Source organism: Tursiops truncatus, chromosome 7 (genome assembly GCF_011762595.2).
Source record: "Tursiops truncatus isolate mTurTru1 chromosome 7, mTurTru1.mat.Y, whole genome shotgun sequence".
Lineage (NCBI taxonomy): Eukaryota > Metazoa > Chordata > Mammalia > Artiodactyla > Delphinidae > Tursiops > Tursiops truncatus.
Genome location: NC_047040.1, coordinates 18436546 through 18464338, shown reverse-complemented (window position 1 = coordinate 18464338; position 27793 = coordinate 18436546). Strand labels below are relative to the sequence as shown.

The 27793-nt window shown below is 51.9% G+C and overlaps 2 protein-coding genes and 1 long non-coding RNA gene across 8 annotated transcripts; 2 read left to right on the top strand and 1 right to left on the bottom strand.

Annotated features, from left to right (window-relative positions):
* Nucleotides 1–644: 644 nt before the first annotated feature.
* On the bottom strand, nt 645–20384 carry LOC141279137 (uncharacterized). The gene is made up of 3 exons (XR_012332972.1): nt 19978–20384; nt 19315–19500; nt 645–4251 (listed from the first exon to the last, which is right to left on the bottom strand). It is a non-coding gene; the product is annotated as an uncharacterized lncRNA (long non-coding RNA).
* Nucleotides 12355–14837, top strand: LOC101324605 (tubulin alpha-1D chain-like; the record flags this gene model as incomplete). Its single annotated transcript, XM_033860435.2, has 3 exons — nt 12355–12607; nt 12939–13087; nt 13830–14837. Coding segments are annotated over 3 exons (1410 nt in total), but the record flags the coding sequence as incomplete, so codon positions are not given.
* DNAJB2 (DnaJ heat shock protein family (Hsp40) member B2) lies at nt 20373–27604 on the top strand. Of its 6 annotated transcripts, XR_004527366.2 has the most exons (10): nt 20373–20511; nt 20811–20911; nt 21557–21666; nt 22724–22777; nt 22976–23098; nt 23845–23937; nt 24163–24265; nt 24455–24525; nt 25371–26481; nt 26691–27604. XR_004527366.2 is itself a non-coding variant. In XM_033859703.2 (9 exons), the coding sequence occupies exons 2-9, from the start codon at nt 20896–20898 to the stop codon at nt 26699–26701; spliced, it is 678 nt and encodes a 225-aa protein (XP_033715594.1). In that variant the 5' UTR covers nt 20373–20511; nt 20811–20895; the 3' UTR covers nt 26702–27604. The 6 variants fall into 6 exon arrangements, 4 of the variants coding, with proteins under 4 accessions (XP_033715594.1, XP_033715593.1, XP_073663330.1 ...); XM_033859703.2 differs by lacking the exon at nt 21557–21666 and having other exon boundaries at nt 25371–25577; XR_002177053.3 differs by lacking the exon at nt 20373–20511 and having other exon boundaries at nt 20554–20911.
* Nucleotides 27605–27793: the final 189 nt, after the last annotated feature.

The window sequence follows — 27793 nt, the reverse complement described above, 5'->3', positions numbered from 1 at the left end:
AGGCTAGTCACTTAGAAAGGATTCACCTGCCTCTCCTATCAGAGTGTTTCCTAGGGCCAGAGCTGCCTGACAGAACAACACATCAGGATAAAATAACTAGCAATGGCAACTTTCTACCAACAAAATAGCTAATCGACACCTTACTTAGGCAAGGCATGGAAAGGAATACAGTGAAATATGACAAGGTCTCTTTTCCCAGTAGACTAACCATATGGTTGGGAGAACAAGACTCATTCATTAAAAAGAAAACTGGCAAGGGCATACAATGGGGCTGCTTTGGGAAATGGGGTCATGGTCTCTACAGAGCAAGGAGCCTTGGTGATTACAGAACACACGGCCTCTTGCAGACCTTCCCTGGCCCTCTTTTTTCCTTGTGCACCCCAACCCCAGCAGAATGAATATTTTAAGAAGATTGCGCTATCTTAGGCAAAATCCAAAACCTATTTGCCCTTCAGGTTCAGCTTCTTTCTTTGTAAAACTGGAATAATAACTTCGGATTGTGAGGACCAGATGAAGTGAGGGATGTGTACATACACAGCAAAGCACCGTGTATGCAGTTGTCTGGACTCTTAGAGCATTTTATTCATTTATTTTAGCGTGTGTAGCACATCATGCTGCAGTTATTCTTGTACACGTCCATCTTATTAGATAGCGACCTTGTTGAAGGTAAGGATTGTGTCTTATTCACTTTTGTGTCTGTAGCTCCTAGTATGGCGCTTAGCATGTGGTAAAGATTTGCTAAGTGTGTGTCAGGTGAATTTTTTCACTACAGAGATGGGACTAAAATTAAGGTGAAACTCTAAGAAGTCAGAAGTTTCAAATTAGCAGCCTGGAGGCCAAATTCGCCCACAGTGTTAACCCCCATAGCATTTAGAATATGAAAAAAATCAGGAATTGTCTTTGGGGCATCCCCAAAGACCACCCCTATGTTAGGAGACTTGCCAAACAGACTCACAGGACTCAGCATAAACTTGTACTCACAGCTAAGGTTTATTACAGTGATGTAGGAACAATACACAACTGGATGATAAGGGGAAGAGACACAAGCAGAGTCTGAAGGAATCTATGCCCTCTCCCTCCCATAAGGGCTCACACAGCGTACTCTTCCTCCAAAATGAAAATGGGACAATGTTTCCCTGCAGCGTTTCTGCCCAAGAAAGCCCGTTAGAGACTCAGCACCCAAGGTTTTTAGTGGGGTCTGGTTGCATAGGCACCTCTGCCTTGCACTTACCAAAATTCCAGACTCTTTAGAAGAAAAGCAGGTGTTCAGCATAAATCATATCATTTACACACACCATCTAGGCACAATGAACCATCCTTATCAGTTAGCTGTTGACTGGGCGCACTCTAAGAGCCAAGTTCCCAGATGCCAGCCAAGGGCCAACCTTGCGAGCAGGCCTTTCTAAGTCTCAGTTCTGCTATGTTAACTCTTTTCTGCACAATCATGTAAAAATCCAGATTTCCAGCTTATCTTGAAAAGAATTGGAAGATATGACTATTCTAGGCCTGCATTCCCATTTAGCAATTGTGATAGGCAGAATAGCTCCCCACCAAGATGTCCACATCCTAACCCCTGGAATCTGTGACTACGTTACTTTACATGTCTTTTTGGATGTGATTAGGGTAAAGGTCTTGAGATGGGAGATTATTCTGGATTTTCTGGGTGGGCCCAAAGTAATCACAAGTGTCCTTATAAATGGAAGAGGGAGGCAGGAGAGTCAGAGTCAGGGAAGGAGAGGTCAGAGGGATGGCTTTCAAGATGAAAGGAAGCCATGGTAAGGAATGTGGGCAGCCTCCAGAAGATGGCAAAGGCAAGGAACATATTCTCCTCTAGAGTCTTTAGAAGGAAGACAGCCATACCAACACCTTGAGTTTATCCCTAAGCAGGCTTCCAATTCCAGTGTGTGGGGCAGGGGGCTTCCCTACACACCACCAAGCAATTCTCAGACACCAGCAGGGTGTTCAAGAATACAACTCAGGGCTTCCCTGGTGGCGCAGTGGTTGAGAGTCCGCCTGCCGATGCAGGGGACATGGGTTCGTGCCCCGGTCCGGGAAGATCCCACATTCCACGGAGCGGCTGGGCCCATGAGCCATGGCCGCTGAGCCTGCGCATCTGGAGCCTGTGCTCCGCAATGGGAGAGGCCAGAACAGTGAGAGGCCCGCGTACTGCAAAAAACAAAAAACAACTCTATTCTGCCACTTTCTGCCTGGAGATAGCATCAGATTCCCCGATTAAGGGTTTGGTCCTACAAGACTGTCACCCACTCCCCACTTAAGATGCCAGTCGCTAGGCCAGGTTGTTGCCTATGCTTCTGACCCACCAGCTACAAATTGGAAGTTCCAACAGCCCCCTCCAATTCAGGATACCAATCACAAGTCCAGGTTGTTACCTGTCTTTCTGACTGACCGGCTGTAAATTAGAGGTTACCATTACTTCTTCCTTGGGTTCAATTAATTTGCTAGAGAGGCTCACAGAGTTCAGAGAAACATTCTACCTACTAGATCACTGGTTTATTATAAAAGGATATAAGCCAGGAGCAGCCAGATGGAAGAGATGCAGAGGGCAAGGTACGGGGAAAGGGCATGAGCTTCCATAGTGCCAGGAGCGCCACTCTCCCAGCACCTCCATGTGTCCACTATCCTGGAAGGTCTCCAAACCCCATCCTTCTGAGTTTGGATGGAGGCTCATTACATAAGCACGACTGATTAAATCATTGACTATTGGTAATTGAACTCAATCTCCAGCTGCCCGCCCCTCCCAGGAGGTCAGAAGCGGGTGGTGGGACTGAAATTTCTAACCCTCTAATCACTCAGTTGGCTCCACTGGCAAGCATCCCCCCTCCTTAGGTGGGTCCAAAAGTCACCTCATTAACATAACAAAAGACACCTTGATCACTCTCAACACTTAGGGAATTCTCAGGGTTTGGGGAACTGTGAGCCGGGAGGAGTGGACAAACACCAAATAATATATAAGAAATATATTTTGGTCATCTGAGTAACCATATATATTGTTTTCTTTTAAATCATAATACTGCAATCTCTATAAGACCAATTTTGGACTTCTGACCTCCAGAACTGTGAGATAATAAATTTGCGTTGTTTTAAGCTATTAAGTTTGTAGCAATTTCTTACAGCCTCCATAGGAAACCAATAGGCAACAAATGCAGCTGGGTGGCGGCTACTCTCTTAGGATGGGCAACAAGCTGCTCCACTTCAGGCAGCCCTCATCACTCTGTGTCTCCCTGACACAGAAGACCAGTGCCTGTTGCCATTTAGCATCATATGCTCAACCCACATCACACATTTACATTACGCTGGCCCCTGTAGCAAGGAGTTCACAACCACTGAGCAGGCCTCCTGGCAGGAAAAATGGAGAAGACAAAGTTTCAGGGAGACATGCCCAAGGCGTGTTAGTGGAACATAGATTCTGCTTCTGATTGTGCATGTGTGTTTGTGCACCCTCATGTGTGTATGTGCATGGCTGTGAGAGTGTATGTATCTTCTCAGGGTATATACAGATCCCCTGAATTAGGGCATAAACTCCGGGTAGGTGTGCAGGTAACAGTCCATATTACCAGATGGAAAACTCTTAGACATTCACATGTACAGAATCTAGAAGACGATGCCAGGCACTTCTTCACTCTTCCTCATGACGCATTGCTTAGTCCATTTACCCTACATGGATGTCCATTCTCTCTTTGGATTGCTCTCCCTCTTCACCATGCCCATTGTTATCTCTGTCTTTCTCAGAGTCTCACCACAACCTTGGAGCAGTGCAGCAAGGTCATCAAAGTTTAAAATGTCTCCATTGATTCCATCTGGGAGAGGTGGAGCTGAGCCTTGGTGCACATCCTTACACTTTTTCAGATGGAGCATCTACCAGCTGTCCTCCTCCTCACAGACCCATCTTTCCAAAGGAATATCTCCATGTCTTCTCTCCTTCTTGCTGTCCACGCAGACCTGGTTCATATGCTCCACTTAGATGTTCTTGCCAAGGTCTCTAGTGTCCTCCATCTTGCCAAAGCCAAAGGTCACGTCTCTCTCTTCATCGTTCTCAGCCTCTCAGCAGTATTTGACATAGCTTATCCTTCCCTTATAGTGTTTTGTAGTTGACGCACTTCCTTCTTGCCTTCGATGACACCTCCCCTCCTGGTTTCTGTTCTGGCCACTCCTTTTTGGTGGTCTTTGATGGTTTACCTCTAAAGGGCATTCCCCATAGCTCAGTCCCAGGCTCTCCATGTGCTTTTCTCCCTGAAGGAGCAATCGTTGAAGGTGGGTGATGAGTATATGGGGTTTTATTATGTTATCTCTACTTTGGGGTATATTTTTAAGTGTCCTTAATAAAAAGTGATTGTAACATATTTAGGGTTACTCAAAAAAAAAATACCTAGAGTATATACATTGCCAAACGGAAGTGCAAGAACTGAACAAAAAGAAAGACATATCACCTATACGTTGATGGCTCTCAAATGTATACCTCCACTTTGGACCTCTCCTCTAAACTTCAGATTCACATGACTCTTTGCCTTCTTGACATCATACCTTGAAAGCACATTAGACAGCTCAACATAACACATTCAAAGTAGAACTCTCAGTATACTACCCTCATCCCACTCCCTGCCAAACCTGCTTCTATCCTAGGCTTCCGAGTCTGAGTCAACAACATCACCTTCCACCCAAGTGCTTAGGTAAAAACCTAGGATCATCCTGCATTCCTCTTTCCCTCTCTCCTTCCCCTCTTTTATTAGTAAGAATGTTTTAGTTTCAAGTAATGGAAAGCCTAACTACCAGCAGCTTAAACAATGGGTACAATTATTATCCTACAAGAAGCCTTGAGTGTAGGGTGGGTCCAGGGTTGATTCAGTGATGTCACCAAAAAGTCCGGTATTTCCAGCTTTCTGCTCTGGCATCCTCAGTGGGCTGGCGGCATCTTCTCTCCTAATCACAGGATGGCTGCAGCAGCTCCAAGTATTATGCCCTCATATGACACCATCCTAGGGCGGGAAAGGGGTTTGGTTTCCTCCCACATCTCTTTTTATCAGGGAGAAAAACCTTTCCTTAAAGCACCCGAGCAGACTTTCCCTTATATCTCACTGGCCCCAGGCCTAAACTAGTCACTGGAAGGAGGGAATGGAACTACTAGGAATGGTTTGGACTAACCTTTACTTAGCCCTAGGTCTAGGGAAAGGCCAAGTGGAAGTTACCAAGTTGGGCATGACCAAGTAGAAGGGTGAATAATTATACAAAATCAGGACCATGCCAGCAAAGAAGAAGTGGAGGCAGGGGTCAGGGGAGGCTGTTGGTGAGGTCTGCACACCCCAGATTAGCATGCCCTATCACTTTACTTCAAACCCAGCTACTTCCCCCATCCCCACTCTAGTCCAAGCCACCAGCCCCTCATTTCTGGATGTCTTCCGTAGCCTCCTAACCAGCTTCCTTCTCCTACTCTTGAATCCCTATAATGCATTCTTCACATAGCAGCTGAAATAATCTCACTAAAACAAAACACAAAGTAGGCAATGAGGCTTGCTTAAAACCCTCCCATTGCACTTGTAATAAAAGCCATTCTCCTTGCCAGGCCCCTTTACCTCTGTGACCTCATTTTGCGTAGCCCCCTCCCTCCCTTCCTCGGTTTCCTTATATACACCAGGCTTGCTCCTTTGCACTTGCTATTCTCTCTGCCTGGACCACTACAATCCAGATCTTGGTGTGGCCATCTCCTTATCGCTCAGTTCAAATATCACCTTCTTAGAGAGTGGCTTCTTGTCAATAGTAGCCCTCCATCTCTTTCTGGGCCATTATCCTGTTTTGTTTTCTTCATGTGTTCATTGCTATCTGAAATTCTCTTGTTTGTTTAGTTATTAAGTCTTCCCACAAAAATATAAACTCCTTAAAAGCACAGACTCTTGGGGCTCCCTGGTGGCATAGTGGTTAAGAATCCGCCTGCCAATGCAGGGGACGCAGGTCTGAGCCCTGATCCGGGAGGATCCCATATGCCGCGGAGCAACTAAGCCTGTGAGCCACAACTACTGAGCCCGCGTGCTGCAACTACTGAAGCCCACGCACCTAGAGCCCGTGCTCCTCAACAAGAGAAGCCACCGCAATGAGAAGCCCAAGCACCACAATGAAGAGTAGCCTATGCTCGCCGCAACTAGAGAAAGCCGCGCGCAGCAACGAAGACCCAACGCAGCCAAAAATAATAAATAAATAAATAAATAAAATAAAAAAGCACAGACTCTTTTTGCTTACCACTGTATCTCTGGTATCTGGAACAGTGCTTGGCACATAGCAGACACTCAATAAATATTTGTTGAAGGAACGAAGAGTATAGATTACCTCTCATTTTATAACTCAGACACATTAACATGCTATCAAAAAATCTCAGTCTCTTTACTCTGTTTTACATAAGACCCCTCCCCCTGCCTGCCTTTGGGATAATTTTCTTTCCAGAATTAGTGTTGTCTAGGTTGAATCTGAGATGCCCAACTTCAAAGACCAGTTGGGAGAAGTTGGAGTGCTAGCAGGAGACTTCTGGGCCCAGTGGGTCCCAAGTCCATTCATCTGGATAATAATTTCTGAGGTCTATGGCTTCATGGATCAACCCAGGGTAGACTGGGCTTCCTTACCTTTGAAGTGTTGGTTGGCTGTGTCTTCTCTCCAGGGATCTTGGCCTCTTAGTTCCAGGTAGGAGAGAGAAGACTTCAGTCCATAGCCAAAATCAGAGTTAACCATCTTAATATTCTGGGTCGCACCCTTGTATGCTGTGGTGAGAAGGGCTCTGAAAAAAGACCCAACCTCAGGATAACTCTCTCACCATTTGCCACATTGGCTGAAAATTCACATTAGCATCTTCTTCCTGGGTAGGGCTGCTGTTTGCTAAATCTAGCATTCCTATTCCTGGTCACGGTGCTGGCTGCAAGTGTGACTGGAGACTGGTAATGTGGTTTCCAGGCAGCTTTAGGGTCCATTTGAGGTTAGTGGTCATGCATTTGAAGTCAGATCAGTCAGTATGGTTCTGGGTTTTTCTACAGCCACTGTTTAGCTGGGTCAGTGCAGGCACAGAATTGGTGAAGAAATGGATTTAACCAGGGTTGTGGTTTAGTCAAACGAGGAAACTGAAGCTAGACGGAGGAGAGGGAGTTGAGGGACGTGCAAGGGAGTGTTGACCACTGACCATAGAATTTTTTTTTTTTTTTTGGCTGCATTGGGTCTTCGTTGCTGCGCACGGGCTTTTCTCTAGTTGCGGTGAGCGGGGGCTGCTCTTCGTTTGGGATGCGAGGGCTCCTCATTGTGGTGGCTTCTCTTGTTGCAGAGCACAGGCTCTAGGCATGCGGGCTTCAGTAGTTGTGGCACACGGGCTCAGCAGTTGTGGCTTGCGGGCTCTAGAGTGCAGGCTCAGTAGTTGTGGCGCACGGCCTTAGTTGCTCCGCAGCATGTGGGATCTTCCTGGACCAGGGCTCGAACCCGTGTCCCCTTCATTGGCAGGTGGATTCTTAACCACTGCGCCACCAGGGAAGCCCCATAGAATTTAGGATGGGAAGAAAGAAAATAAAAACGCAGCAGGGGGGCTTCCCACATGCCGCAGAGCAGCTAAGCCCGTGCACCACAACTACTGAGCCTGCGCTCTAGAGCCCGCGAGCCACAGCTACTGAAGCCGGCGCACCTAGAGCCCGTGCTCCGCAACAAGAGAAGCCACCGCAATGAGAAGCCCGCGTGCCGCAACGAAGAGTAGCTCCCACTCGCCGCAAGTAGAGAAAGCCCACGCGCAGCAAAGAAGACCCAACGCAGCCAAAAATAAAATAAATAAATTTATTTAAAAAAAAAAAACACAGCAGGGGGATGAGGGACATTGACAACTCTGCCATGTGGAAAGGGGAGAGTCACTGTGCCTGAGTTCCAGAGAATCTTAATTCCACCACTAATTAACTCCCACGTGACCTTGGGCAAAACATAAGGGGCTGCAATTTCCTTTTCTTCCTCTGGGAGTGGAGGCCTCACCTTGCCTACCTCACAAAGTTGTTGAGGGACTCAAAGGAGATAAGGGGTGAAGCTGCCTTTAGAACTACAGAGCAGGATACAAATGTGAGAGAGTAACTTTTTTTTTTTTTTTTTTTGCGGTACGTGGGCCTCTCACTGTTGTGGCCTCTCCCATTGCGGAGCACAGGCGGCATGTGGCATCTTCCCAGACCGGGGCATGAACCCGTGTCCCCTGCATCGGCAGGCGGACTCTCAACCACTGCGCCACCAGGGAAGCCCGAGAGTAACATTTTTATCTCATAATTTTGCCCAAGGCCATATGGTGACTCCTTCTGTGGGGAAATAAGGCCAGGCTGGGACAGCAAAGACTTGGATTGGAACAGGGAGAGACACTTAGGAATAGCCCTGAAGATGCTCAGCATCTTGCTTTGCCTGTGGAGAACAACAGCAATTCTGGACTAAACATGTAAGGAAGTTTATCTTGCTTAATCTCACAATACTACCTCTCCCCATTCTGCAGATGAGAAAACTGAGGCAAAGGAATTTAAGTGCTTGAGACGGGGCTAACCTGAGCTCTAGTTCCCTCTGTTCTGTGATATTCTGAGTTTCCACCCAGAAGGCCCTGAGTTGACCTCTTGCCCTAGGACTCATCATTTCTGGTCCACTGCAGACTTTTCTTAGCCCCGCCTACTCCTCTTCCAATCCTCACCAACCTTGGGGGTGAGGGCAGTGCTGGAGCTCAGGGGGCTTGATTTCTAAATCCCCTCTCACCCGTGAGGGCCAGGCAGAACCATCAGGAAATGGAGTTCCCACCCCCCACCTCCCCGAGAGCAGACCAGAGAGGATAAAGAGGCCGGCAGTTGTGGGTCCGTCACAGGCCTGTCCCTGCCTTCCAACTTGCAGCAGACAGACAGACAGACGACCCCAGCCAGCCCCCAGCCAGGCAGCATGGTAAGCAGAGGTGGGGCTGAGTGTGCAAACGAGGGTCCCATGGTCCAGGTGTTCATGGGGTTACAGCGTGTGGGCAGGTCAGGTGGGGGAGAGGGAGAGAAACTTCCAGATGTGAGTGCAGCCCCCTAAATGTGCTGGTATGTTCAGGGGATAGAGAGGGACAGGCCATGGTAACTAGGACATGGTCTGAGTCTGAGGGGCTGCTGAAGGGCTCTGAATTTAGGGGTAGGGAGAGTGGGGTAAGCAGGACAGGGGCAGCAAGTGTAGGCACTTTCCTGCAAAGCTTGGGCCCCTGCTGGCCTCTGGTCCCACCTCCCGGCTGTAAGGACATATCTTCATAGTCCTGTTCTTCTGCTGTGCCTTGGTCTGACCCCTCATTTCAGCTACATATCAGTGGGGAGAGGGAGGGTGCTGTGTATGGGGCTCATTTGATATCTTTTACCCGGATCCCCGACAGGCAGGATAGAAGGGCAGTTAGGAGTGTGGTTGGACCCAGACTGTCCCCTCTCTGAATATTCCTGGTTTTGCTCGTGACTTTGAGCAAGTTGTTTGACCTCTCTGAGAGTCAGTAAAATAGGGTAATAAAGACACCTACCTAAGGGGGTTGTTGTAAAGATTAAAGCAGATAGTGTATGTGAAGCGCTGAGCACAGTGCCTGGCACCTAATTAATGCTCACTATACAGAACTAAACAACCTAATGACAAAGCCTGCTGAGCGTGAGATTATACTATTTTCACCGGCAAGAAAAGGGAATGGGAGAAGCTGAGGTGCGGTTTGAGGTCAAGTCTGTGTGATTCCAGGGGCTGAATTCTTTGCCCAAACCCAGAGTGAGGGGCATCGTTTCCAGCGACCCCGGCATACCCCAGGTCAGACACACCTTGCGTGGGCCAGCAGCTGTGGGAGCCAGGACAGGGTCTGGCTTTGTGCACAGAGCCTGGGCAGGCTCTGAGGTGCAGCAGCGGGTGCTGGCCCTGCCAGCCAGGTGATTGGTGAGCTGAGTCAGCCCTCCCTCCTGGACCTGGGGATTTCTGGAGTCCTTTGTCCCGAAATCCCTCCCAGCTTAATTCATTACTTTCTCTTACTATGACCCCCGGGGTTGGGGGATGGGGAATTGGTAAGGGGGTCCGACAGGTATGGCGCACCCTACTTTGTGTCGTCCAATGAGCCAGGCAACTTACACGCATTCTTTCATCTGCAGAGTGATTCTAGGAGGGGCTCTTGTTACCGCCCCACTTCACCAGGGGAAGACGCCCACAGAGAGGCAAGTGGGGGAGTAATGGGGCTGGGATACAGGTGGTCTATGTATTAATCCCAGTCATCTAAAAATCATAAAAAGTCAAGGCCCTTGTGTCATATTTACAAAGTCAGAGAAGTGTAAAATTTATGGATAAAGCATCCTCATTATGAAATATTTCAGACATGAGAAAAGGTATAAAGAATAATATAATGAACACCTGCTACCCAGCTTAAGAAACAGAATCCTTCTCTGAATGCATTCACCTCCCTCCTCTAACATTATTCCAAATTGGGTGCTAATATTTTCCCTTGCTTTCTTTACTTCTGTAATACATTCCAAGAATATATAGCAAATATAAAAATTTATCTGTAAACGATGCATACAAGTTAAAGATTTATATAAATAGTACTGTATTATGATTCTTCTTAACTTGCTTTTTTTCTATGAAGAATTTTGGGGGGCAAGGGGCTTCCCTGCTGGCGCAGTGGTTGAGAGTCCACCGGCCGATGCAGGGGACGCGGGTTCGTGCCCCGGTCCGGGAAGCTCCCATGTGCCGCGGAGCGGCTGGGCCCGTGAGCCATGGCCACTGAGCCTGCGCGTCCGGAGCCTGTGCTCTGCAACGGGAGAGGCCACAGCAGTGAGAGGCCCGCGTACCGCAAAAAAAAAAAAAAAAAGAATTTTGGGGGGCAAGACTCTTTTTTTTTAATTAATTAATTAATTTTATTTTTGGCCGTGTTGGGTCTTTGTTGCTGTGCACGGGCTTTCTCTAGTTGCAGTGAGCGGGGGCTACTCTTCGTTGTGGTGCGTGGGCTTCTCATTGCGGTGGCCTCTCTTGTTGCGGAGCACGGGCTCTAGGCGCGCGGGCTTCAGTAGTTGTGGCACACGGGCTCAGTAGTTGTGGCTTGCGGGCTCTAGAGCTCAGGCTCAGTAGTTGTGGCGCACGGGCTTAGTTGCTCCGCAGCATGTGGGATCTTCCTGGGCCAGGGCTCAAATCCGTGTCCCTTGCATTGGCAGGCAGATTCTTAACCACCGCGCCACCAGGGAAGCCCAAGATTCTTTCCTGTATTCATCCACGTCCACTTCTGAATCATCCTTTATTTTCTCCTGTTGAAGGACGTTTAATCGGCTTCCGTTGCTATGGTACTGTGACTGTTCTTGCACCTGTTTTCTTGTGCACCTATGTGAGAATTTCTCTAGAGCATCTTCAGCTTTCCTAGATATTGCCAGATCACTCTCCAAAAAAGATGCGTCACTTTGGGCTTCCAGCAGCAGCCTGAGAATTCTCATTTCTCTACACCCTCCACATGATTAAGCCTTAAAGCTTGGGGAAATCTGATGGATGTGGGTGCTCGTTTTGTTGTTAAAGTCTGCCGTAAATACTTCTCAAGCAGGAAGAAACTTTCTGGGATCCTACTTACCACACTGTCACGTATCTGTTATCATATGAAACGCTCCCTTCCCCAGACAGTGAGTTTCTTAAGCGCAGGGACTGGGTATTAGGTGTTATGTATCCCCAGTCTCCGCCCGGTGTCAGGCAGATAATGGAGGCTCAGTACATGATGAAGCAGGAGGGTCAAGTTTTTTTGATGCTCATGGGGCTCCCCAGGAAGGGCAATGACCTTTCTCTTTTTCTAGGACCAAGCAGGTTACCCCAGTCCTGCTCCGGGGGCCAAGAACTCTTTGACCAGCCTTGAGTCATGTGAGGAAGAACTCTCTTCCCAGCCCCTCATCACTCCAGAACCACACACACCCAAGAGGAAAGAACAGCACACACACATCCATCCCAGGCCCACTCTCCCCTTCCTTGCTGGCATTCCTAGCTTTAACATGAATCCAGAGTTCCTTCTGCTTTTCTAAACCTCATCCTTGTCCCTGACCCCTGAAACCTCACTTGGATCTTGTGTTCCTTACTAATGGCCCCTTCTTTCTTTCTGGACATGGGTGTGTTGCCTATCATGCTCTGTCAGACTCATCTGAGCCCCTCGATGTTCCTCAAGATGCTTAGTCACTGAGCAAAGACTCTATAATCTTAGAACTGGTCACATCTTCTGCTTCCCCTGAGGGTTTTGCCCGCCGCCACTGCCCCCCACCCCCGGGACGTGGGGCGCCGAGAGCAAAGTCCAGGAACTCTTGCTCTCAGCCAGGGAACCACGCAAGGAAGGAAGGCAGGAATCGTGTCTAGGCATGATACGATTCTCTCTGCCCTTTGTCCACTCAGCGTGAGTGCATCTCAGTCCACGTGGGGCAGGCTGGAGTGCAGACCGGCAATGCCTGCTGGGAGCTCTGCTGCTTGGAACATGGGATCCAACCAGATGGGCAGACGCCCAGCGACAAGACAATCAGGGGAGGGGATGACTCCTTCAACACCTTCTTTAGTGAAACTGGGGCTGGCAAACACGTGCCCCGGGTGGTGTTTGTGGATCTGGAGCCCACTGTGATTGGTGAGTGATGACCAGCCCCTGCCACGGCCTTGTCCCAGGTACCACAGCAAGCCCTTCTCCATAATTGGAGAGCACTGGTTTGTCGTCCCCAGTTGCTGCAGCGAATCAGAACTCCAGCTCTGCTGTCACTCAGCTCCAGAGTCTCAAGGTCACTCCACATCTCTTTCCTTTTCGTTGAAGTACACTTACGATCAAGGGCAATAACAGCAGGCTGAATGGGGCTCCTCTAGGGTAGAACTTCGGGCCTGGTGACCCCACCCCTTCTGGGTACCCTGGGGCTCCAGGAGCCAGGCTGCAAGGGGAGGGGGACCTAAAATTCTGCCCACTGCAGATGAGGTTCGGACGGGCACGTATCGCCAGCTCTTCTGTCCAGAGCAGCTCATCACCGGCAAGGAAGATGCTGCCAATAACTATGCCCGTGGCCACTACACCATCGGAAAGGAGCTCATCGACCCGGTGCTGGACCGGATTCGGAAGCTGGTGAGAGAAGAGCTGAGGGCTGGGGGAATCTGGATTCCTGTTGTGAAGTGGTCTGGAGACCAGACAGGGGAAGGGCACCTTCCATCCTTGGGAGAGTCTCCTGGACAAGCATTAAACACACAGGATCAGGACTAGTGAGGAGGGGAGGCAGAGTATGGGCTCCAGCCTGGAGCTGGGTGTCCCTTTTATCTTCTATAGTAAGTGGCCCGATGCTGGGCAGAGTGGCTGCCAGTTGATAGGCTGCCTGGCCAAGATATGAGCACCCATAAGCAGTCCCAGAATGCCACCTTGTATTGTAGGTATGTGGGCAGAAGGCCCTGTGAAAAACAGGGATCCAAACAATACCAGCTCAAGGCCCTCTGATCAACTTCAGCCTCCAGCAAGGACAGGGATCAGGTTCCTGGGCTGTTCATCTCAGTAAGGAAGCCCTCCAGAAACATCTGGTTAGATCAGGGGGCACGGGTAGGAAGCCGGGTGGAGTTGGCAAGTTATGATGACAAAAATGACCATGGCACAAGAGTCAAGAGAGCTGTCTGTAGAAGGCTTCAGGAGGTTTGAGAGAGGAAGAGAGACAAGGAGGACAGAGTGGGACCTCCTTATCAGGGTCTATTTTGTGCCCTTGGAAAAGTCTTCCAAGGATTTTATGAAACTTTTGGGGAAATCTCAAACAGCACGAGCTGGTTCTTTGCTGTTGGTCAGCTGTGCTTCACATGCCATGTTTCTCTTCGCCTTCACGTTCTAGGCTGACCAGTGCACCGGACTTCAGGGCTTCCTGGTGTTCCACAGCTTTGGAGGGGGCACTGGCTCTGGCTTCACCTCACTCCTGATGGAGTGGCTCTCTGTTGACTATGGCAAGAAATCCAAGCTGGAGTTCTCCATCTACCCAGCCCCGCAGGTGTCCACAGCCGTGGTGGAGCCCTATAACTCCATCCTGACCACCCACACCACCCTGGAGCACTCAGACTGTGCCTTCATGGTGGACAACGAAGCCATCTACGACATCTGCCGCCGCAACCTAGACATCGAGCGCCCGACTTACACCAACCTCAACCGCCTCATCAGCCAAATCGTCTCCTCCATCACGGCCTCCCTGCGCTTCGACGGCGCCCTCAACGTGGACCTGACGGAGTTCCAGACCAACCTGGTGCCCTACCCTCGCATCCACTTCCCCCTGGCCACCTATGCGCCAGTCATCTCTGCAGAGAAAGCCTACCACGAGCAGCTGTCGGTGGCAGAGATCACCAATGCCTGCTTCGAGCCTGCCAACCAGATGGTGAAGTGTGATCCCCGTCACGGCAAGTACATGGCCTGCTGCCTGCTGTACCGTGGAGACGTGGTGCCCAAGGATGTCAACGCCGCCATCGCTGCCATCAAGACCAAGCGCAGTATTCAGTTCGTGGACTGGTGCCCCACGGGCTTCAAGGTTGGCATCAACTACCAGCCCCCCACTGTGGTGCCCGGGGGTGATCTGGCCAAGGTGCAGCGTGCCGTGTGCATGCTGAGCAACACGACCGCCATCGCTGAGGCCTGGGCCCGCCTGGACCACAAGTTCGACCTGATGTATGCCAAGAGGGCGTTTGTGCACTGGTACGTGGGCGAGGGCATGGAGGAGGGTGAGTTCTCCGAGGCCCGGGAGGATATGGCTGCCCTGGAGAAGGATTACGAGGAGGTGGGCATGGATAGTGTGGAGGGGGAGGGAGAAGAGGAGGAGGGGGATGAATACTGGGGGAACCCTTCACGTCTGTCCTGAATAAAGTGCTATGGCCTTAGTGTCTCACAAATGTCTTTTCCTCTTGGGAAAAACCATGGGGGTGGGGGGCTTTTCCTTCATAAGAGATAGGAAGACTGGTATCTTAGCCTGGGTTCCCCAGGAAGCAGATCTGACTTCAGATTTCATTAATGAGTGCAATTCCACGGAGCAGAATGGGGGCCGAGGTGGGTCAAGCAGAGAAGGAGGGAGAACTCACCCTAGAGATGTAGCTGGATAAATGGCATCTCAGACCATTCCCTGGGAGAGTGGGCAGGAGAGGAGGTGAGGGTGGGGAATTTCTGCACTGGCTCCATTCTTCCCTTGGTTAAACCTTCGCCTCATCAAACATTAACTTGCCTGTACTTCAGGTTGCACACACTTGGGCTGCAGGGTCAACAGGGAATCCCTGGGCAGGAGGTGAGGCGCTGTCTGTGTGTGAAGCTGGTCCGAGCTGCACAGGGCTGCAAAAAGAGCCTGGTGAGGCCAGGGGATGTGAAGTAGTGCCTCAGGGTAGTCTGATACAGCTGGTCCTCACTAGCCCACCCTCCTGTCTTCTTCAGTGTGGAGTGTAGAGAGTCCGGAAGCTGGCATTAAGGCAGAAGTGGTACAGTGGAAGCAACAACGGGGGAATGGGGGTCAAGTGGTACAGTGGAAGTGTGTACAGTGGAAGTGGTACAGTGGAAGTGGTACAGTGGAAGCAACAACGGGGGAATGGGGGTCAAGGGGGAGCTTGCCTCCCTGTAATCTCCATCACATTCATCACTTTTTGATAAAGACAAATCACCTTTCTTCAAACTATGCCACACGCACAGCTTTAAGCCCCCACTTCCAACAAGGTGGCTGCCCTAAAATCCTTGTATGTGGATTTTCTGCCACGCCTTCTGGGTTAGGAGGATAGCTTAATTATTTAGGAACCCATTTTGCCTGAATAGCTCAGCTATAGCCTCCAACCCATTTTTTTTTCTCTCTCTCTGAAAGGATTGAATTTCAAATCTCTGTCCTGTGTCTTTCTATTAACTGGTTTCAAATTTGGGGAAGAAAGAGAGGTTATTTGGGGAGCCTTTCAAACACCAGAAAAAAATCACTGTCCTTTATTCAGCTCCTAGTATACTAGGTCCTGCATCCACACTATCTTCTTTAATCCTGAGGTAAATACAGTTATTGTACCCACCCACTGGACTGGAAGCTCCATGGGAACAAGGCCTGTTCTACGCTCAGGACCCAGAATGCTGTCTGACACATAGATTCTCAAATTTGTTAAATAGACTTGTTGGATGAATGCCCACTTTATAGATGTGGTGACTGAGGCTTGGAGAAGTCATGTGACTTGCACAAGGTTACCCAGCTAGTAAGTGGAGGAGTTGGGATTGAAACCCAGGTCAGCCTGGGCCAAAGCTTATGCTGCTGCCCTCCCCTTCCTAGGGTGTCCTCCCCTCCTGCCCTCAGCAGACACAGGCACGTCTCCAGACGCCACCTCTTCGGGCCTGCCAGCTCTGCAGTGCCCAGACAGTGACTCAGGTGCCTTGAAGGCAGGGAGGGGGTGATGCTTGACACTTCCGTGCCCAGGCACTGTGGTAGAGGGCATGTGGGGCGGAGGAGGGACCCAGCTTCCAGGGCTGAACAAGGGCAGAGGTGTCTCTGGGGCCACATCTTGGGGTTGTCAGTGTCCTCTAAAAGCCCTCTGCCACTGACATCCAATAGGTGAGGTAAGGGTTTGGGAGAGGCCAGGAGGGAGGGCCCTGAGGAAGGTCTTTACCACCCAACACGGCTGGGTATCCACAGAGGTGGCCAGGTTCCCCTCCTGATGGCTGTACCAGCCAACCCACCCTGGGCAGCTGGATGGCCACCTCTTCTCTGACCCCGTGAGGCCTCCCAGCTACTAACTCTGCAGGCAAGCCCTGGCAGGCCTAGGTTGGACTGGGTGTGGATGTGGGGAGGTGGCAACCCAGATCTCCATGGGACAGCTGGGAGCGCCACCCAGCCTGGCTCCTGGGGACTCCCTCAGTGCAGGGGAATGCTGTCATCCCTGCGGCTTCTAAAGCCAGGGTACAATTACCTCTTGCAGGCAGACACAAGAGACAGAGCCCCAACCTTGGATTCCACCCAGCACATTTACTCCCTCGCCTCTAATGTGTCAGGAGCATGCCTGCCTCCGAAGCTGCATTCCCTCCTTCCAGAACGCCACCTCCTCCTGCTGGCCTCAGTGTTGCCATTTTTTCCAGGTTAGATCACAGTCACCCAGAACCCGTCTAGCACTGGAGACCTCTGCCTCATCTAGATTCTCCCTCTTACTGGCTGTCTCTATCACTCATTCAGTACTTGGCATGGACTGCCTTGTACCATAGCACTTAGCTTGTTGCTGATATCCTATTTCCCCAGCTAGATTTAAAAATATTACATTTGACCAGTTACTATGTGCACATGCTTCAGTACTTGTCAGGTACCAAAGAGATTTACAAACAGCAACAATAAGTCCCCTTCCTTTGTTCCCCTCTTGGCAGCCGCCACTGTTCACTCTTGGTTAGTCCTCCGTTCCAGACGTCTACGCATATACTAACGTGTGCACACACGCATTTAAATACGCTTTGCTCTGCACCTTGTTTTTTTTACTTAACAATAAATCTAGAAGATGGTGCACATCAGTACATATAGATATACCTTGTTCTTTTTGGTGACAATATAGTATTCCACAGTACCTTGTACCATTGCTTATTTAACCAGTCTGCTATTAATGATATAGTATTTAGGTTGTTTTTAATCGTTTGCTATGAAAAGAATGCTGCAACCCTTGTACATGCTTCTTTGCACATATGTACAACCACAAATTATTCGAATTGGCATTACTGGGTCAAAGGCCTTTAATTTTTTTTTTAATTTAATTTAACCTTTAATTTTTTTTTTTTTTTTTGCGGTACACGGGCCTATCACTGTTGTGGCCTCTCCCGTGGCGGAGCACAGGCTCCGGACGCGCAGGCTCAGCGGCCATGGCTCAAGGGCTTAGCCGCTCTGCGGCATGTGGGATCTTCCCGGACCGGGGCACGAACCCGTGTCCCCTGCATCGGCAGGCGGACTCTCAACCACTGCACCACCAGGGAAGCCCCTATATACCTTGATTTTTGATATATACTTCATACTGCTCTCTTTAGAAGTTATATCCAAACACCCCTCCTACTACCAATGTATGAGCCCGCCTGTGTCCATACAACACATTACACTTTTTGACCTTCGTCAATCATCCAGGAAGTGAAAGTATTCCGCTGCAGCTTTCCTTTATGATTCTCTTGCTATGAATGATACTGAGCATCTTTTCATATTTAAAAGCCAGTACTTTCTCTTCTGTGAACTGTCTTGTCTGTGCCCTCCACCCATTTAAAGAACTGCATTGTTTGTCTTTTCTCATACATTTGTCGGAATTCCCTGTGAACAAAGGAAATTAACCCTTTGCTTGCTAGATGTGTTCCACATAATTTCCCTTGGCTGTCATTTGTCTGTGTCCCAACGAGGTTTTCATCTCCCTGAGTACAGGGACTGAAACTTAAAGCTCTCTGTATTCCTACTCTTAATATGAAACCACATACATGGTAGGGTGCTAGACAAATGTCTGTTGAGATAAGAGAAGTAAAAAGAAAGAGATCTGGAAGATTTTGGAGTGACCTAACCTAATCTATCCCTTCCTCTTATACCAAGGTCAGTCAGGAAACAGCAGGAACTAACTCTGGCAAAATAAAAAAAGAAAAGGACCCCCTGACACACACGCATATACATACAACACACACACACAATTAGAGAGACACTGGGTAGCACACAGAATCAATACAAGGGCTGCCAAACAAGTTTCCGCAAACAGGTAGGCATCAAGGGAAGTTGGGCAGCCAGCACCACAGTCAAGGTCAGGGCACATGACATCCTGCTTAAAAAGCCCCTGGCCCCTCCACCCACTGCAGTGAGGCCTCCTCTCACCCTGGCATCGAGGCTGACATTTCCTCCTCCAGACACTAGAGGCCACTGCTGGCTCTGCTTGCCACCACTGCAGAAATGAATTCTCAACTGCCCCTGCTTCTCTGTGACTTGCTCCAGATTCCAAGTCCCAGTTGGAGCTTCCAACTGGCAAAACATCCGGCTTTTGCCTACACCTTGGAGCCAGGAAGTCTGGGAGAGCAAGTGTCGGGTTTTGTGGCAGGTAGTGGCCTGGCTCCCATCAAAGCCTACGCAATGGGCATTTGCCAGATGCAGGTAGGTAGGAGGCTCAGGCTGTGAGCAGCCAGGAAAACTGGACAAACGCACACCAGGCTCTTCTCTCACGTCTGGCTCAAGCCCTTCTCTTTGATGAAGCACTTCTGGGTCACCCAGCCTAAAATATTCTTCTGGATACACATAACCAGTATTGCTTGGGCCAGTCATGATGCCAGAGAACCTTTGTACCAAGACCTACTATGTACCATACCTCATTTGACTTTCAAACAGCCCTAGGCGTTACCTGTATTTAGGGAGGAAAAACTGAGTCCTTAGAGGTTTTCTTGTCACACAGTAGTACCAGGTTGCAAACCCAGGTCTGTTTCCAAAGCCTTGGGGTTTCCCAGTGGTCTATACTGATGGGCTGGTAGTTGGAGCTCTGTGAAGGTAGGGATTGGGCCGCAGTCTTCTTTTTACATCCTGGCAGCATCTACAACATAGAAGATGCTCAATTAATGCTTGTGGATTGGCCTGGATAGCAAGTGGGAGCCAGTTCTAGAAGGTTCTCTAACTTTCCCATGAGGCCTGAAGCCAGAAAACACTCTAAGGTGGAAGAGGTCTACTCAGGATCAGTTTGGAAAGAAAAACCTCGAATCTGGGGAACTTCCTCTCCTTTTTTTCCCCCCATTTCCCCATTAACCACCCATTAATCCCATTAATCTCCCAAATGTGTCAAAATTGTTAAGAACATGTTCCCATCTGTACATTATTTAATCATCCAATGGATATTTTTGAACCGCACTACTGTCCTGAATACTCTAGTGAGAAAAAAGACATAATCTCTGCCCTGTGGAGTGTGCATCCTAGTGGGGGAGGTGACTGTCAATCAGATAATCAAACAAATAAATGCCCTGACCAGTGTGAGGAAGGTTGCCAAGAGATGCTATGAGAGGCAGGTGTGACCTACTCAGGGAAGGCGGACAGCCTCTTCTGAGGGCTGGGGCTTAGAGCAGGGATCTCAAGAAGGGGGAGGATTTAGGCCCAGAGAGGAGGAGTCTGTGAGCCCTTGAAGTGGTGATTTCCTCTGGATGAGTAATCCTCGGTCATCGAGCCTGTCTCTAGGAAAGCCACAGAGGGGCCAGGGGCTGGGTGGCTTGTTTGTTGGCAAGTGCGTCACTCCTGGATGGAGCCTGCCGCTGTCTCCCAGGTCCCATCTGGGGATGACGTTGTCCTGGTGCAAGCCCAAAATAGCCGGCTCCGCCTCTATCTCCCGGCAGCCCCTGCAGCAGCACACACCCCCCTCCACCCCCCAAGGTGACAGGCCGAGCCGGCCTCCTCTGGGTCTCTAGTAGTTTCCGTGCCGCTGACGCAAGCTTGCGCGCACAGCTGGGCCTGCCGCGTCCTACGCAGCAGCCGCGAGCCGGGCAGCCGGTGCCAGACGGTTCCCGGCGGGGGGCAGGGGCGGGGCGCTCCAAGAGGCCAGGGACTCCCGGCGGAGGAGGTGCGGGCGGGGGGCCCCGGTCAGGCTGGGGGGCCCTGGGCCGGACTGCTGGCGTTTGGGGGCCGCGATAGGGCGCCCCGGCCCTGGGCCCTGAGATAGCCCGTGGCACCGGCCTGCGAGGGCCGATAAGGCTGCCCGAGGGAGCCGAGTCACCGGCCGCGAGGAGAGCCAGCGGGCGCCGCGAGGAGAGCCAGCGGGCTCCGCGGCCCCCTGGGAGCGCCTCTCGCCGCCCCCGGGGTCTCCAGCCCCGGGGAGGGGCTCTCGGTTCTTTCCGCCTGACTGTACCTTCTCTACCGTAGCCCCAAGGAGGCCCGCCTGACGACTGACGAGTTGCCATGGCATCCTACTACGAGATCCTAGACGTGCCGCGAAGTGCGTCCGCTGATGACATCAAAAAGGCGTAAGTGCCTCCGCTGTGCACCAGAAAGCCACTCACCCCCCTCCCCCCGCTCCACCACCCTGGGGCCCTTCAGAGGCTGGGCTGAGAGAGCCAGGTCCTTAGAGAGGATTGCGGGCCTCCCTCAGAGAGGGACCCCTGTAGGGAGGAAGGAGACCCCTGGATGAGTAGGAGAGAGTCTACAGCGTGAAGCTCCGCTGGAAGGTGCAGTGTGAGCTCTTTTCCAGTACAGCCCCGCCATCCCCTCCCTTTCCCTTTATTCCTACGCCAACCCCCCGCCTCTAGGTGTGGGCTGTCTCGGGATGCAGTGCAAAGATGCTCAAGCACTGTGCCCCTCCCCCCCCATGGCCACATGTACCCACGTCCTTGGCAACCCCAGCCCCAGCGAGCCCCAGGGAGGCGTTAGGCCTGGGGCTTTCTCATCCTTATGTCTAATACAAGTGTATAGTCCCAGCACTGGCTGCAGAGGGGCGAGATGGGGACTCCGTTAAAACATTGCTGCAGGGGCAGCCCTGGCAGCTGGCATGGACCGGGATCTGAGTGGTGGAAGGGCTATGGTGGGCTAACAGGAAGTGGGTCGTTCTGTTCCCTAGTGAGAAGTGCCTGCGTTTGTCTCCTGACCCTCCCCTCTGAACCCACTTCCTGCAGATATCGGAAGAAGGCTTTACAGTGGCACCCAGACAAGAACCCAGATAATAAAGAGTTTGCTGAGAAGAAGTTCAAGGAGGTGGCCGAGGCGTATGAAGTGCTGTCGGACAGTAAGGGCCAGGGTCAGGGGTCAGGGCAGGGCAGCACCTGTCACTGCCACTTCATGCCCCCTCACACTCTTTCCCAAAGCCATGCTGCCACCACCCCAGTCTCCTCCATGCCTTTTCCAACCTGGCATTCAAGTGCCCCCCTCCCACAGGGACTCTGGGATTTTTTTGTTCGTTTGTTTCAATTCAGAGGAGCACCTACTGTGTGTCAAGCACCCTTTTATTCTTCCCCTGATCCCCTGTCTCAGTGTCTGCTCCTCAGGGTCTGCTAGTTGCAGCATGGATCCTGACAAGGGGAAGGAAGCAGGGCAGGTAACCAAGGTGTGCCGAGCCTCCTCTGTGCCAGGCATTGGTAGTTGTAATCTCCATGAGTCCTCACAGCCATCCTGTGAGACAGGATTTATCACCCCCATTTTTCAGGCAAGGAAACTGAGGCTGAGAGAGGTGAAGTAACTTGCTCGAGGAATATGAGTCCAGGCCTTTCATTCATTAATTCAAAAAATATTCACTGAGTGCTTATGGTGCCCGGCCCTTGTTGGGTACTGAGGAACGATGGAGGACGAGCAGGCCCTACAAGTCCTGATGGGTTTATCACAGTCTGTTCAGGGAAGGCCAACATTAAGCAAGTGAATGCATAGACGAGATTATTCCAAAGGAACGTAGCAGGGTGATGTGATAGGGAATAGGGAATAATAGGCAGCAGTTTTAGGTAGTCAAGAAAGGTCTCTCTGTGACATTTAGGCTAGGCCCTGATTAATAATAACATAGCAATGATTAGCTAACATTTATGAAGCACTATGTATCAGGCACTGTGCAAGGTGGATTATCTTATTTAATCCTTGCAACTCTGAGGTCGGTGCTGTTATTGTGTCCATTTTACAGATGAGAAGGGGCCCCTATGTGAAGGGCTGAGCTGCTGCTAAAACCTGTAGCGCAGGTCCCCTCTGCAACCTGCTGCCCCCCAATTGTCAGTCTCTGGCCAGTCCTCTGAGGGGCCTAGCCTGGAAGGGGAGGCCGTCATCCCAGAGGGAGGGAGAAATGATCTGTTCTCTCTTTCCAGAGCATAAGCGTGAGATCTACGACCACTATGGCCGGGAAGGGCTGACTGGGGCAGGTAGGTGGAGCAGGGGCGCCCAGGGATGGAAGTGGGTCAGGGAGGAAGCGGGAGGGCAGATTCCTGCAGTGGAGGCTTGCTCTCACTCTGCTCTCGAGGCTCCTGGAGTCTCCCTGGAGTCTCTGTGCCTTAAGGGGGCCCCTGGCTCAGGGCAGGGTGCACGCCCTAAGCCCCCTCCTCATCCTGCCTCTCCTTCAGGTACTGGCCCGTGTCGGGCAGAAGCTGGCAGTGGCGGCCCTGGCTTCACCTTCACCTTCCGCAGCCCGGAGGAGGTCTTCCGGGAGTTCTTCGGGAGTGGTGACCCTTTTGCAGAGCTCTTTGGTGAGTGGACTCGGGCGGCCTCTGATAAGCTCGACTTCTCCCTCCAGGCCTGCTCTCCATCAGCTGGGAGGCCCTTAGGCAGGAGGCTGAGAGGGAAGCAGAATTCCACGGACAGAAGATTTTGTGTGGGTGGATCCAGTGAGCTCTGGGACAGAACCTTACACATTCCAGAACCCGCGTGACCCCATAGTGACACTTCAGAGACTCGCCTTATTAAATGATAACAATAATTCATTGTTAAACCTCCACAGTGACAGCCATGAAAGCAAGACTCAGAGCATCATGGGACAGTAATAATGCCATTACAAACAACAACAGATACCACTTTTTTGAATGGTTAAATGAACCCTGTGAGGTAGATAATTTTATCCACATTTACAGATGAGAAAACTGAGGCACATTCAGATAACTTGCTTACAGTCACACAGCAGATGGCGGAGCCGGGGCTTGTAGCTGTGTCTGCCTGACATCACACCAGGCTTATCTGCATAAAACTGAAGGAGCTATTCCCCACCCCCCTTCCTTTATTCTTCATAGTGGCCAGAATTGACCAGGGAACTTTTTCATATAATAATACTAAAAAGGAATTTAATTTATAAATCAGTCCAAGCAAAAAAGAAAAAAAATCAGAAATGTACCCAGTTGCTTAGCAGCTTATATTTCGAGACTTCAGAGCAGGGTTCACACATTCTAGGGGTGGGGGGATCTTTTCACCAGATGATGGTTCATCTGCTTACTTGTTGCAGATGACCTGGGCCCGTTCTCAGAGCTTCAGAACCGGAGTGCCCGACACTCGGGCCCTTTCTTCACCTTCTCTTCCTCCTTCCCTGGACACTCTGGTAAGTGCCGTCCCTTCCCATGCTTGCAAGCGTTTGGAGTCCTGGAGCCCCTCGCCTCAGCGTGTCACCTTCCCACGCCTTCTCTCTGTGTCTCTGGAACCCTGCCTCTGGGCAGCTCTCCGGGGAGACCCCACAGAGGTTCCTGGTCCATTGTGCGTGCAGCCTGCCTGGTACAGCCTCTGTCTAACATCCTCTTCTCCTCCTCCTCCTTTGTCCCAATGCCAGATTTCTCCTCCTCATCTTTCTCCTTCAGTCCTGGGGCTGGTGCTTTTCGCTCTGTCTCTACATCTACCACCTTTGTCCAAGGACGCCGCATCACGACGCGCAGGTGAGGGCTCCTTCTGGGACCATACGGGGTGTGGGGTGGGTGGGGGTGGAGCGGAGCCGCAGACGACTGGAGAGCAGCTCCCTGAGGGCAGAGCACAGACTGCCCTGTCCACTGCGACGTCCCGGAGCCTGGACAGGCGCCCGCAGGACTCGGGCACGCCCACCGAATGAACCGTGCTGTCTCCCCCAGGATCATGGAGAACGGGCAGGAGCGGGTGGAAGTAGAGGAGGACGGGCAGCTGAAGTCTGTCACAATCAATGGTGAGGAGCGGCTCTGCCACCCAATCCCGATCAGGAAGCCCCAGGCCCCAAAGCCCCTTCCCCTAACTGCTCCTCTCTGAACTCCCCTGGGGCAGGGAAGCCAGACTGGCAGGGTCGGAGATGGTGATCCCGGGGAAGGGGGCTGGGACAGAGAATTGTGGAGTCTCAGAGGGCCAGCTAATCGCCGTCATCATGTGTGGGGTGCCTGGAGTTTGCAGAGCACTTGACTATTTTTAAAGCACTTGCGCACATACCACATCCCTTGTATTCTTAAAACACCCGGGGGAAAGCAGGGCAGTTTGCATTCGCCCTACTTTTCGTTTGAGGAGACTGAGCCTCAGCACAGCTAAATGGCCCTAACTCCCAAGTAGCCCCAGGCCCAAGGCTTTGACCTACTTAGCAAAGGGTAAAGCCAGGAATGAAACTCAGGACACAGGGCTCCTGGAGCTGAACTCTTCTTCCCACGACGCTGCCACGCAGTACAGGATGGTCACCATGACTACCCTTTTATGCCCGCCGACTCTGGGAGCTCTGTGTGCTAAAGGCTCTTCATGGGCTCTCTTATTTAATCATTGGAACAATTTGACGATGCAGGCACTCACGTCATTCCCATCTTATAGATGAGGAAAGGGAGGCTTAGGGAGGTTGAGTAACTTGCCAAAGGAGACAGCTCATACCTGCTGGAGCCGAATGCCTGGCCATGCTCATAACCACTACGCTAGGTGCCAAAATGCACACACCAGTTCCAGAGGAGGGGCTGTAAGTGGTCAGAGTGGCTGCTGCGTGAGGCCGGATTCCTGCAGCCTGGATCAGAGCCTGGCTCATGGTGGCTGTTACTCCCACAGGTATCCCAGATGACCTGGCACTGGGCTTGGAGCTGAGCCGTCGCGAGCAGCAACAGTCTGTCACCTCCAGATCAGGGGCCACACAGGTCCGGCAGACCCCTGTGTCGCGACCCCCTGACAGCGACCTCTCTGAGGATGACGAGGACCTGCAGCTTGCCATGGCCTACAGCCTGTCAGAGATGGAGGCAGCTGGGAAGAAACCAGCAGGTGGGCGGGGGGCACAGCGTCGACGGCAGGGGCAGCCCAAGGCCCAGAACCACGACCCAGGCATGGGGGAGACCCATGAGGGTGCAAGGGGTGACACAGCCAAACCCAGCCCATCTCCGGAGGAGAAGGCCTCTCGCTGCCTCATCCTCTGATCACTAGGCCCAACCCACCCGATTCAGGGGGCCAGGGGTCCTGTTCACTGTCAGGAGAGCAGAGAGGGGCGTGGCCTGAGTTGCAGGAGCCCCTCTCCACCTCCATGCTCCCTCCCAGGTCCACCCCCCTCCACCCTCCAGCGTGGAGTCAGGATTTGCTGTGCTCAGCCCACGGCTGATAGGTCCCTGGCAAAGCCCAGGGTGGGGGGTGTCAGGGCAGTGGGAGGGCCTGAGGAGCCAGGATTCACTTATTCTTATTAGACAGGGAGTTTAAAGGGGCATTAGTGGCTTGGGTCAGGCCTTTCGTGCCCAGGTCTTCTGCCACCTGTGTTGCCGATGATGTTAAGGAAGGAGGACTTGGCCTGAGGTTCTCTGAGCCAGAGTCGGCAGACACGGCTCTCCTTATCCGGCTGCAGACAACCCCACCCTGGTTTCTGCGCAGTGTTGAGCTCTGACGTCTCTGTTGCTTCCCTCCTGGTGCTGCTTCTCCCTCGCACTCTTCTCTCTGCAATTCCCCGTGGGCCGCAACGCTTGCTTTCACTGCCGTCTGGCTGGGACTCCCTTCTTGCTTCCCCCAGAAGGCCTCTTTGTGGCGAGGAAGATTCTGTGGCCAGTAGGGCCATAAGGTCTTCCGGGGAGGCTAGCTGGGTGGGGCGGGAGCCTCTCGGCCGTCCAGATTCGGAACCGGAGCCTACTCCTCCTCCCTTCCTCTTGCTGCCTCAGCCTGCCCCAGGCCTTGGGACTAGCCAGAGGTGAGGCCGGCTAATCCTGGAGAGGGGGGTTAAGGCCAGGTTGCCCCAGGAGGGAGGCTTAGGAGGGGACCATATCCCATCCTCCTGCACCATGCATCAGGGCTCAGGGAGAGGCCACAGGGCTAGCCCAGGGCTGCATGCTCAGCTCCGTCCTCCACGGCTTGCTGCTGACCCTCTCTCCTGTCACCCCGCCCCTGCTCTCTCCCCAGATGTGTTCTGAGCTGGATGTCCGGGACCCAGAATGGCAGCACAGTTCCAACAGGACAGCGCCCAACCCTGTGCACTGGGAGGGGACCCTCCATTCCTCTCCCTCGCCCATGCTGAGCGTAGAGCCGCGCCTGGGTGGTGGGTGGGGGCTGGGTGGGAAGTAGTCTTAGCCTGTAAACGCTTCCCTGGGTGTTTGGTGCTGTCTCTTGGGGACTACAAGTCCCAGAATGCAACGCACAATGCCTCCTTTCTGTTAGATCATGCTTGGGAGAAGTGGTGCACAGTTACAGAGCTGTGCATCTTGGGACATGTAGTTCCAAGCCCTGGTCGGCTTGTTAACTCACTGTGAGATGGGGCGATCGTGTCCTTTGATTTGTCCCTGGCAGGGGTGGCAAGAATGTGGATGATGGGGTAATGGTCTGAGCTTTGTTTCCCCTGACACCTCTTGCTAGCGCCAGGGTTAGAGTGTACCCATCAAGGCCCTGTGGCATCTCGGAGAGGCTCTTTTCCTGCGGGCAGTCCCGGGGTCTGAGAATGAGCCACGGCTGATCGGCTAAGCAGGGCGTGGTCTCAGAAGGCTGACAGGCGTGGGAACTTGGAAGCTAGCCCTCTCAGTGGTGGTGGTGGTGGGGGGCGGGTGTGTGGCTGGAATTGGTGTGTGATGGGTGCTCTGGGCATGTTGCTGCTTGTATGGCTTCTTCGGCCTCTGACCCCGCTGCCCATTCTTTCTCTCCAACACCACAGAAGCTGCCTCTCCTCCTCCCTCCCTGGGGAGCCTGGTGGCTGGGGAGGGGAGTGGTGGAGCCGGGGTGTTGCCAGACCCTGGACCGTTGAGTCTCAGAGACCTATCAAAGCCAGCGGGGCTGAGCTCAGACCAAGAGGGAGCCACTGGAACTCAATAAAGCTGAGTTTCGGAGTTTGGTGGTGTGCCGTGTTCCCTGTGCTTCCCTTCTCGGGGTGGGGAACCCTGGGGGACCAGTGGGTGACACACCTCCCTTTATTGCCCAGGCATCCAGAGGTTGCAAGCTTTCCCAGCTGACAGCAGAAGTCCCCTCTTTGACCAGGTGGCCCTCTCTAAGTATGCTGTAGAAGTCCATGAAATGCG